Below are 12,508 nucleotides of genomic sequence, written 5' to 3' on the forward strand. Positions count from 1 at the left end.
CGGGAGGGCGGGAGGGAGAGAGGCCGCGTGCGCAGCGCCGCCTGCCGCCCGCCCCGCCCGGCCCTCAGCGGCCCGGGCCGCGGCCCTCAGCGCCCTCACCGCGGGAAAGGGGTGGCCGGGAACGGGGTGGCCGTGCACGGCACTGTGGTTTCGGCTGCTGTGTGCGTGGCTTTTTTTTGTTCGTTTGGTTTGGGTTTTTATTTGTTGGGTTTTTGTGGTTTGTTTTTTGTTTTTTTTTTTTTTTTACCATAGAATAAAACTGAGGGCACAAAAAGGACATGATAACCGTGGTCTAACGCCACGCGTATTGTACTGTACGAAAGGGCTTTATTTTTCCGCATTCCACGGGATGTGGAAAAATAAAGCCCTCGCTGCCTGTGGAAAGAAGGGCCCGGCCACATCTGGTGTTGCTTGAAGCAGTTGTTCATTGCGATGACTGTTGTAGCAACTTTAATTATTGACGGCTTGCTTTAATTATTACTTGTGCTGTAAATCACTTTGCTTCAGCTGCAGCAAGTTCTGGGAAATTGCTTTGCAACAGCAGTGGCTTTGTATCTGCCATACGAAGAGTTAAAATGCAAGCAAATGAAAATGTGCAAGCTGAGATGTTCAGGCACTTCCTGTGAATATTTTCGATGCCTTTTGCAAGGTGACCCCTTCCCTGAAACCTGGTGTTCTTTTCCGTGCAGCCAATGATCCCATTCCTCATTGTGCACACCGATGTATTACTAAAAATGAAATGCAAATTAGAAAAGACATTTTTAATACAAAGCTTTTTGTTCTTTCTCATGTGCATCACATTTTCAGCTTGCTAACTCAGAATGAAATCTGTTGCTACACCCCCTCATCTGCTGTTAAGGGCTCCTGTCTCCCTGCTTTTCATTTCCTTTGGCCGGCCCTTAAAGTGACTATGTCCCCATGCTCCCTGTGACAGTTCTTTTCCTCCTGTCACCCTCACCACTGCAGTCCAAGGGTCTGGGCCCCTTCCTGCTCCTTCGCAGCCTGAAACAAAACTGAGCTCCGCTGTTTTTTCTGCTGCTGGCAAGCAAATGGTTGCTGCAACATTTGCAAAGTCCCGATTGCAGTCTAGGTTTTCTCTGAGCAACACATATGAATGGCAGGGTGGGTGTCAGAGCTGAACACGCTGCCTGCAGTAGAGGAAGAGGAGAGGAAGGAGGGGTTTTCAGAGGGGCATTCACTCTTGACATGGGCTTGGGGCGAGTACCTCGTGTCTTCTGTTCAGTACTCATGCGGCAGCAGTGCTCCCATCTCCCCATTACTTGTGAAAGTAGACTGCCAGCAAACACCCAGGTGTCACCCCCAGACCAAGCCAGCACATGGCTGGAGCACACACCTGGAACCACAGCTGGAATGCATTCCTTGTTTCAGAGGTTGAATGTGATCACAGCAACCCAGAGAGCCCATCCACCTCCAAAACATGCTCTTAAGTGATGTTGGGGCAAGTGGCTCTGCAGGTTTTCTCTGCCCATGGCCCTTGGGTGATGCCTTAAGATTAGCTTCCATATTTTCCAGATTCTGTACTGCATTAGTAGATAACTCTGAACTTCACATCAAGTGTTAGCAAATTCTCTTCACAGGTTAGTTATATAAAACAATCCTTTTCCAGCCTGAGTACCAAGGGCACCGCTGCAGCTTCAGGCCCAAAAGGTATAAACAGCAGTGAATTGAGGAGAGCAATCTGGGAGGATGGGACTTCATAACCTGAAGCTGTAATTTGACAATTAACCCCAAAATGTAAATGGACCAAAACTTATAAAAATGTGAAAACTTGTGACTTGGGATCCATCTTGGGTGGAGCCATGGCCAGGCTATTGTAGTGCCCAAGGTGTATCCTTTGAAGGCCTTTTAATAAACACCTACTTTATTCCTTTAACTGTCTAGCCTCTGTTCTAGGTGGCCTCTCTGGGCATCATGGGGACAGCCAGGCTCAGCTTACCCAAGTGCCCTGGCAGCCCTGAAGCCGTTTCACAATGTCAGGAAAATCCACAAACACCCGAGGTTTATGTCCAAAAAGGAGACAGAGGAATCCTGCAACTTGATTCAAATAAAGAGAGAGAGTCCAATGGGACACACACCTGCAGGGTTTTCTCTCTGGAGGTTTCAGATGGCACAGCCTCCTTTTATCCTAAACTCCTGGCCTCATGTTGCCTCTTTCTTTCCCCATTGGCTGAGGTAATAGGAAGGTAGAGCCTTCCTGAATTGCCTACCACATCTCCCCCCTTGTACCTACTATTTTACCCCAAAGCTCAGAAACTCCAGCTTGTGCAGACCCTTGTTTTTTTCAGGAGCCAATCTGTGTGGTCTCTGCAACAAACCTGCTGCCCAAAGTTAGTGCAGACACTGAGACCCATTTCAAACACGTTAACCCCATACCTTCACCCAGCAAATTTGTTGTAAAGATATGAGCTTTCCTCTCAATGGCCACATCACCAGGTTCAATTTGCTATGTTATAGGATGTTCCCTAAAATCTCCCACATTCTGCAGCACCTGATCAAAACTAATTAGCTGAAAGACCACTGGGTGAAAGAGGTCCCAAACAAAAGGGTGTATCTCAATGCTTTGTCATTTGAGGGGTGGTTTTCCATTACTGCAAGAAGTGGAATGAATGACTCCTAAAATACATAAAGGCCTGGCATTTTTAATGGGCTTCAGAATGTCTAAAGGTGGTATTTCACAAAACTGCTAGTCTTATGATTCTAAAAACAAGACAATGGATGAAAATACAGTGTAATGGAGACTTATAAGTGTGTCTTTCTGTTAGAATATTGTTCTCATTTTCCTGTGATTTTCTTACGCTTTAACAATTTGGGCTACATTTTCTATTCTAGGAGTCTGACTGAGATCTTTAAGTACCGGTCAAAATAGTTTTCCACTGTTCCTGAGTTAGAGAAAATACAGTGCTTTGTCAGGGTAATTATGCTTGGATGAGATGAAATTTCTACTCTCCTTAATTTTGCTCTTACAATTGACTGTAGCTGAATTTGAATCTGAAATTCTGTTTTAAAAGGACAGTAAAGCTTAGCCAGTAGAGAATGAAAATTGTCCTGGTTTGATTTTGTTCCTTTCATACATATGTGCCATAGCACAGTCTTAATTACATGAGCTATTTTTTCAGAAGGGAAGAGCTCAAGTTGAATATGTCAGGAAAATTAATCCACAAACACCAGAGGTTTATGACCAAAAAGGAGACAGAGGAGTCCTGCAATTTAATTCAAATAAAGGGAGAGGCCATGGGGCATTTCCCATGGGTTCTCTCAAATTTTTAGTGAATGCAGCCTTCTTTTTATCCTAATTTCCCAGACATGTTACCCCCTTCCACTTTTCTTTTTCTCTGTGTCTCTATTATTTTTCTCTAAATCCAGAGATTTAGCGGAGTCTTGAGTGAGTAACAGTCTGTGTCAATTAGTGGAATTCCTATGGAATTTATGGTTTCTCCCATTGCTTCTTTCACCTTGCTATATCTGGCCTTATCTATGTATCAGGCCCACAGTTTGTTTGTAAAGACACTTTCTTCTCATTCCTTTCTAATAGCAGATCAGTTTATTTCTAGAAGGGTAAGAGCAAGCCTTTCGAGTCCTGTGGCTGCCTCCCACAGCACCTGTATGACTCACAGCAGTAGAGAATGGAGGACAAGGAAATGCTCACCCCTGGGTGTGATACCAACTTCTCTGGGGTCCAAGCAGTCTGTCATGGGCCGTGACCACACATCAGGAAGCAATATGATCCATGAGTGTCCCATACAGGCCAGTCTGCAGCATCTGCTGCCTCATTTCATCCTTGAATGAGCTTTTGGAATGTAAGCAGATGTTCTCCCTACAAACCCTTGAGTGAAAAACCCTTGGTGAGAAATGCTAGCTGGCCCTCCCCCAAAACTTACTGCTTCCACAGCTTTGCTAGGCAGAAGTGAGCATTACAGTTATCCTCAAGGTGACCAGCTCAAACACTAGGATTTTAGTGATGAGGCATTTCTCTGAAGGAACAAGGCATTCATGTGCCTAGCTCAGAACAAACCTGAGGGCAGCAGCCTTCAACTACGTGTAGCAATGAGCAGCAAGTGCTGGATATCTCCTCTACCAGCACAGCTGGGGCCTGCCTAGGGAGAACATCTGTCCATAGAAATGACATTGACTGTTCCACTCCACTGAGATAGTTCAGTCTGGTCCAAATTAGGGAGCATTCACATGAACTGTCAGTAAAACTTTGGGGAAAGTTAACTGCAGAGCAGCACAGCTGGATGTGAGAGAATGTCAGGCTAAGGAACAAGGAAACGTTTTTGAACATGCAATGACATGTTAAGGAGTACCACTCTAAAGACATAAAGCCTGGCTGCCCAAAGTACTGCTCCTTTAGCTACTTTGGCCCTGTTCTCCCTGACATCGTTACTCATTGGTGAGACTGGGTTCTCTAGTCCTATTTACAGAACTCCTAAAAGATTCTGCTGCCTTATTTAGGTATTTTAATAAGTACCACAAGAGGGTCAAAGAGGAAGTTGGTCATTTACTGCAGATATTTTCTGGTAAGCAAAAGTGTTCTCTGGTATTAGTGTTCAGCCTGTCTGTCTGATTTTGCTCAGTGATGAAGAGCCTCTGCTCTAGTAATCCAGGGAACAGAAAACATTTCTAGCCTATCAATAAGAAAAGATTTGGAATGTAACAAGCATCTTACCTACTAAGTCCAGTGGTTTCAGGAAATGCTGTGCTCTTGCTTCTATTCTTCGTGATCTTTTTTTACGTGGGAAGGAACAAGTGCTCTGCAACTCTGAATGTCAATCCAACACTGCTCGGCTTCAAGATGTGTGTTCTTTTAGCTGGCAGACAAATAAAGCCTTTCGTAATTATCTGAATTTCAGGACAGATAGACAAGTACATTCAGCACCAAGAGTCTATGAGCATGTGTTCATCTGGAGACTGACAGAAAACCAAAACTGATCCATTGTACTAAGTTTGTCTTTAGGAGAAAAATGAGGCCTCGAAACATGGCTGCTGACACTCCCTGTGACTTGCAAGAAGGAATAAAACACATATTCCTCTAGAGGGTTTGGGGGAAAGAGCCACAAAAATGGACAGCTGCTCAGTATTTCAGCTGTCTCATTTCTGACTGTCCTGCCACTGAGCAAACACTCATCACTGGGGGTTTCCCTGACCCTGCTAGTCCCCTCCATTGAGGTTGCATCCAAGCCAAATGATGCATCTGAAGATTCTGTCTTACTTCATGAGCAAGTTCCCAGTCACACTGTGTTCTCAAATTATTCCAGTTTGGAGAGTTCACCAGTAACAAAGAAGACATAGGTACTATGTGAAATTGAAGTTAATACAAGCTGGAAATTTGTTCTTACAGGAACCGAGTCAGACTGAACTCCTAAGGCATATTGTCTGTTCTCCACAATAATTTAATTTGGTTTTCTGCAACAGACTGTTGAAAGATTATATCACACCTCAACTAAAAGGTACTGTGCACCTATGTGATGCAAGCAGAAAAGCTTACAGCTCTTAATCTTACTGCCACCAATGAAAATCTTAATTTTGATTTCCTGGACTGAAGAAAGACGAGAGGAACAAGGAAGCTCCTACTCTGCACCTTCTTCCCAAGAAGAACTCAAGTCCATCTTTCTTCTGTGTCAACATAAAAATTTAACACCCATGAAAAAAATCACAATTTCCTTAGCCTGTGACCTGTGGTGTCAGGGAAGAAAACTGGAAAAAAATACCTGTCTTCCTGCATTATGGGGTTACTTTTAGGGACAAGTGAGTATGAGACATATGAAAAATAAATCTTCAACCATGAAAATAACAGAGGAAACAAGCTTTATTTTTATTATTTGAAATTTTTGTGCGTGGTAAAGGTACACATTTGACTCCGGTTTTCCTACATTTCCAAGACAGAGTAATTTTTTTGTCAGCTAAAGCATTATGAATACCATGGCACACAGGAAGCTAAAACTACACACACACGCACGCACGCACACACAAACACTTTGATGTGCATCTTTCATCCTTGACCTTAAGGAGAAAAGCTCTGTATTTAGCTTCATAGGGTTTAAAAAAACCAAATAAACAAAAACATCATCATCGACAACAAAAAAACATGTGAGAAGAATATTTCATTATGAGTGTAAAGAGAGTGCAAGGCTTACATATACACAAAACATATATTACAAAGATGGAATGTACAAAAACATTTTAAAAAAACATGGAAAAAAGAACTGGAAACACTCCTAGAACTGGAAAGCTGCAGCATATCAACTGGTAGAGATTTCTATCGGGGGCTGCTGCCATACACTACGCAACTTAGGGAACATTCCCATGTCATAAAGCCAAAGAAAAAGTGTCAGGGTTAAGGCTGTGTTGCTCACAAACATTGACTGAAGTGCTGTACATTCGTCAGAAATAAAATGACCTGTTAGGAACCTAGCCACTCCATAGTACAAATACCTTTTGTACACTTTCCACAAACAGGTCAGACAATCACTGCTTGAATTCTTGAAGAAAGTTTGACTTTACATCATGATTTCATAACAAGCTGTCTCCCACAGCTGAAGGTCATTTCTTTATAACAAACACAACTTATTGGGCACTTCTAGTTCTCATTATGGCAACACTAGATCCTTGTTATAAAAAATATTGACATAAAATCAAAAGCCCTCTAGCTTTTACAGAACAGATGAGCATTTACTAGTAAATAGCACTCCATCTTCATGAGGCAATTGCTTGCCTAAACCATTTTCGTTTTCTTTTTCAATACATTGGTGCTGGTTTAGCCTATGCAAAGCTCTCCTATTGTTTATGTTGGATTTATCTGAACAGATCTTTTTATTCTATTCACTGAACAATGAAAATACAGTTGGCTAGTTTGTCCTAAAATGCCCTATATGACACAAGATCTAATAACCTTTTGAGATTACTTTTGAGTTGAAGATTAGTTAAATGAGGCACATACTTTCACCATTCATGCTGTGCTGCTACTCAATTAGCATTCCAGGGAAGTCAAGGGGACATTTGGTTACACCTGAAACCTGGCAGCAGCGTGCCTGTAAAGCCTTTAATAAATGCTAACAACTCAGCAAATCACATAGTGCAATTCTGACCTTCCCTTAATTGGATGAGAAAAAGTCTGCCAGCTTTTAAGTGCAGAATTTCTGCTTTGGTTGCTCTTTGTAAGGTTTGTAAGCCAAGCATTTTAGCGAAGTTGGCTTAGAAGCACCGTAAAAGCAATGTGTTTCTCCCTTTCCCAGTGCCAGGCAGATAAGGTCAGACCTTGGAAGGGAATGTCCTATGCCACTAAATTTGAAGCTGACAGCATTCGCTATCAGAAATAACTTCAAATTCATGGCATTCTTTAGGTGCTGCTCTGCTGATAATGTCTGAAAATCCAAAAAACTACTCAATTTTAAGAAAAAATCCACAAAACTCCTAATAGCTTTGAGCTGGGTTGTGAGGAGGGTTATGTGCAGAATTCACTTATTTCATCAGGATGCACTGGGTTCAAAGGGTTATCTAAAATCCTGCTATACAATACTGGACCAAAGGACTGAAAAGCTTTTGAAGAAAAGTGTATACATGGAATAGCACAGTCTTAAGTATCTATTTTGCTGTATGGTTTAGGATCTGATTTTCATGCTTCTCAAAGTACCTGACAACAGAGGGGCAATGTTTTCTGAGGGGTAAACATGTAAGCTTAGTAAAATTGTATTCTAAAAATCCAAATTCGGAACTAAATGTGATAACTGACAGCCACAGCCCATTTTTAAAAGTTTTTATCTCAATCCCTTTATTGCAACCCCTTCTCTTTATCACTAAATACAGTTCAAATGCCTTTTCTTCACTGATGTGCTATTTAAGGGTCTTCCAATGTCAGAAAGTGTTATAAGGACACTTAGAATGAAAATTTGATCTACAGCTTTGTTAAATTTTGATAGGACAGTTTATTTGTAATGACCAAGATACCATCTTCAGAATTTTAGGACAAACTCAGTTCAAGCAGAGGATATTTTGTTCTCTTAGTAATAACAAATGTGAGTTTTAATATTCATAAATGTTACCACCAGTTTCTTAGCTTCGTTATACAGTCCTTAAGCTTCATGCACAAAATATTTATTCCAATGAAATAAGGAAACTTGTATTGGCATGAGAAATTTTAAATTGATTCTATGTGCAAAAAATAAACAAAGGAAAGAAGAGGAACTATCTTCAGGAAACAGTAATTAAAAACCAGACAAACCCCCCATTTAATAACCTTGGGGTCTGCATTTTTACAAGTCAAATGCAACTTTAGAAAAAAAACATTAGTTTTTCTCAAATTTATCGAAACAACCACCTTACATTTTAGAAATAAGACAAATACTTATAACAAGAAATTTTATCAAAGATTTCCTTCCATTTTGCAAACATGCTTAAAATACTCCCTTGTTTCTGACCCAATGCCCTTTTGTTTCAAGGCCCTAAAAATAAGAAAGGAAAGACAGCACTTCCCAGGCTATTGTAGGCATTGGCAGCAAGCTCACAGCTCCTCAAGCAACACTTAAAAGGGAGCACCACTCTATCTATATCAGGCTACAGCAGCAATTCAACCTTTGACCACTGGATATAGAAATAAGAATAAAGCCAATGCTACTTTAGAAAGGACAAGGTCATACTTAAAAACCCCCAACAAACCAAACATTAAAAACAGAACCATGCCTGTAAGCATTTCCAGTTAAATTAATACTTCAACAAAGAACACAGTAGAGAGATCTGGCAGAGGAAGAAAGGTCATTTTTCGGAGTACTGCCATTGTCAATTATCATACATACGTTCCAGTTTGCTGAAATAACCCACATTTACTTTTTTTTAATTTTTATGTCAATCAGTCATACATACATACATACATACAAACAAATTGGAACAAATCTCACAGTCCTTGTTTTGTCCTCTAACAAAATTCCCTTTGATGAAGGACTTCAGGAATTGGTTCAAATTCATTTTTATTTGTAACGTATTTTTTCTCACATAAAAACAAATAGCTTTGGTAACCCTTGGCTTTCCTATACAACCTCTGTTTACCACAGTTCCTTTGGTTGTATAACGTAGGTCCTCCACAGGGTACTTCTCTGGCTTTCTGTCCTGTGTGAAGCTGCATCTTATTTTAGAGGTTAATACAATGAGTTGCCGTAAGGAAACATGGCAATGAACACGTACGAAAGAGTGGCACACATGAGGTTAATTGACTTGACATTGTAATAACCCTGATCCTAATGAACTAGTTTGGTGTCAGAAGGTCTGTGGTCATACAGAAATTCCTCTCCCACTAATGTATCACTACAATTAAGTTTTTCCAGAGCTTTAGAAATGTCAGGTCTCTGTAAAGTCCTTCCTGCACATTGAGCAAGAGGAAGAGTGAAAAACGGCCGCATGAAACAATCCTTCATTAATTCCACATGAGTAGGGAATTTGCATTGATTCTCATAGTGCTAAACACTGAGCTGTGTTGACGGTTAGAGCTAGACGGATTTTGTGAGACTTAACCTTATACTAAAAGGACCTACTTGTTACACACAGTAAGACTGAAGAATGTTAGAAGTGTAATACCTACCATGATAATGAGATCTAGAAGATTCCCAGGATCACCCCTGGGTTAAATAACATGTAAGAATGATAGTTCTTTAAATTTGGAAGCTCTGAGCAGGAGCTATCCTTTGCAGTCATCAAAAAGCTTTGGGGACTTTTCCCAAACTTTTCTCATTTTTGCCTTATTAGTTAATTCCAGTTTCATAGGATGCAGTGTGTGTTTAATTTCACATTGTCTTTCAGTTACAGAGGATTTTTTTAATTAACACTGACAACAAAAAGTTCAGTGAGAAACATAAGAGGTGCAAGTCCTATGTAAACAGAGTAAGTTTGGAAATAATCACAAGAAGTCCATAAGAGACTCCTTTGTTATTAAAATAAACACAAAGTAGGAGATCTCCTGCACTGGATCTCTAGGATGAGTCTTTTCTTAAGGGTGGGTGATTATCCAGCTCCAGAGCACATTGCTACTGTAAGTATCGGTAGACCTTGAAGCAGTGATTTCCAGAGTCTGCGACTACAACGTGGCCATCTGAAGTAAGAGCCAGACCTTGGGGACCATAAAGGGGGTCAGCAGAGGTGTTAATGTAGGATAAAAATGATCCACTTCCATCAAAAACCTTTGAGGGTGAGAAAGCACAGAATAAATGTTATGAATAAAAAAGGAAAGTAGCGGACACAAAGTAGTCAGCTCTCTTATAAGTCTCTCTTATACTGTTATACCGCTCATTTCTGAAACAGTGGACATACAATAGAATAAACAAGGGCAAAGTCTGTTCTGTTATCTCATAATATGCAAGTTTATATACAAATGTATGTTCTTATTAAAAAGAACTAAGTATAGCCACCAGGATCTTTGGCAAGAATTAACACACAATAAAATAATAATAATAAAAAATAAGAACCTCAGCTGTTCCTATTCTAAAAATAGTCAACTACAATAAATCAAACTTAATTGAGAACTCAACCAATACCTTGTTTTCCTAACAAAATCACTGTTGTGGCTAGCCTGATTCTTAGGTTCCCACACAGAGAAAACCAGAAATTTGTTTACCCTGTTGACAGTACTTCCTGAGAACAGCTCATAAGCAGCTCCCTCAGTTTTATATTCAGTGGAAATAATACATACACTTATTTATTAGGTATTCTTTGGCAAACAGGAAGACCTTGTGATTAGCACTTAAAAGATAAAAAGAGTGCAACTCTCATAACTTGAAAGCAGAATAGTTTCTCAACATTTAAAAAGATGATAAAGATCTGCTGCATTCACCTCAGGTCATTTGCTTTTTCATATTTTCCACTATGTCTCTGATCTTCTGTTATGGTGATTATAAATTACTATCATCTCAGCAATGCTTGCAAGTCTCATAAGTCATCAAGAAACTTCTGGGGAACTACTTGGCACCAAAATCCTTGGTCACAGTGGCCATCAGAGCTGCCAGCAGCCACACTGAAAAGCTCACAATGTAATACCACCAGGTCTGAAAGTGGACAATGAAGCATAAAAGGATGGTGTGAGAAACCACATCACTTCTAATGCTGATGGTGTTTCTGGGGTAGTCTGAAGGCCAGAGTTAGCAAACCATTAGTTTTTTAATCAAGCACCTTTGAAATACAGAAATTTTTACCTGTATTCGGCTGTTTCCCCAATCTGCTACGATAATATTTCCATTAGAATCTACTGCTACTCCAGTTGGTGCATTAAATTGCCCATTTCCTTCTCCATTTGATCCAAACTTCAGCATGAACTCTCCCTCCTGGTTAAAGACCTGTATGGGTTAAAACAACAACCTAAATATGGCATGGTATCAACAATTGTAAGACCTGATTCATCTCAGACATGGAGGCAAAGGGCCCCAGAATTCTTCTGTAGCTTGTGCATCTTGAACTGAAAAGAGCTGAATGCAGATGCAGCACTGGGTACTTTGTTTCTTTGGAACTAAAACACAATGGAGCAGATGCTCTCTTCTCTGCTTCCATAATCTAACACACATTGCAAATCATGGCATGCTGCTCTCTGTAGACAGGTCAGCAACTGAATTCTCTGTGATGATAACAGGTTTAGACAGCAGAAAGATGGAGCTGATCAATGACTATTCTGTCAGTGACCTGGATGCACCAATGGGACCACACAAGATACAAAATATGTCATTTACACAGTCCACAGCCATCTCTAAAATATTTTTGTCCATCTTGGATCCAGGCCCAGCTACAGCACAAGGTCCAACAGAGTTCTTAGAGACTGACTGTGGCTTGCACAAGAAAATGCAAAGACCCGACAAGTGCCAAGCGGACACTGAAGTGTTGATAAGGTGGAAGATGTCAGGGAATTATTGTGCTCTCAAGCACCCCAGTGAATAGAGAAAAAACATTTAGGGGAGGAAATTAATGAAGTACCAAGTTAGTGCCTCAGAGGATGAAAGAAAATAATGATTAAAAAAAGCCAACCAATGAAAAATAGACAAAGATATATTGCTCTCTCCCTGGGCTGAAGTGACCAAATGAGAGAGAAGTCTACATTGCACAGGATTTTCCATAAAAGATGCCTGAGGGAAGGAACATCCTTGAAGGTTAATGGGGACGGGAGAAAAATGTTGCTGAGTGAGCTTGTTTAACTCAAGACACTGGTGGCAGGAAGTAGCTTTGCGACTCATAAGAGTGAAATTTATTTATTTAGTTATTTATAATTTATTATTTAAAAGAAGAAGTACTCTCTGCTCTCAGTTTATAAATTCTCCAGAGTGTCAACAGTTATATGTACCAATTTAGAGAACACTACAGAAATAAGAATCTCTTCTGGTTAGTACCAAATTGTAACAAGTAACATTTGTATCCCACTGAGTCACACCAGAGACAGATGGGACACTCTGTTCTCATTAGGAATGTAATAATTATAAATCCTCTAGGACGCCACACTTCTTACATTTCTTCACTTGCTTTTTTT

The 12,508-nt window shown here is 40.4% G+C and overlaps 1 protein-coding gene across 16 annotated transcripts in view; it reads right to left on the reverse strand.

The window, feature by feature from the left end:
• Window positions 1–5,809: 5,809 nt before the first annotated feature.
• The window catches only part of TRIM2 (tripartite motif containing 2), a 118,380-nt gene continuing 111,681 nt past the window's right edge, over window positions 5,810–12,508 (reverse strand). For all 16 annotated transcript variants that reach the window (XM_030948244.1, XM_030948240.1, XM_030948238.1 and 13 more), the window contains 2 exons: window positions 11,193–11,333; window positions 5,810–10,184 (listed from right to left, as the gene is read on the reverse strand). In XM_030948244.1, coding sequence (XP_030804104.1) covers window positions 10,032–10,184; window positions 11,193–11,333 — 294 coding nt within the window. In that variant the 3' untranslated portion in view covers window positions 5,810–10,031. The remainder of the gene's footprint in view (window positions 10,185–11,192; window positions 11,334–12,508) is intronic.

Source organism: Camarhynchus parvulus, chromosome 4 (assembly GCF_901933205.1).
Source record: "Camarhynchus parvulus chromosome 4, STF_HiC, whole genome shotgun sequence".
Lineage (NCBI taxonomy): Eukaryota > Metazoa > Chordata > Aves > Passeriformes > Thraupidae > Camarhynchus > Camarhynchus parvulus.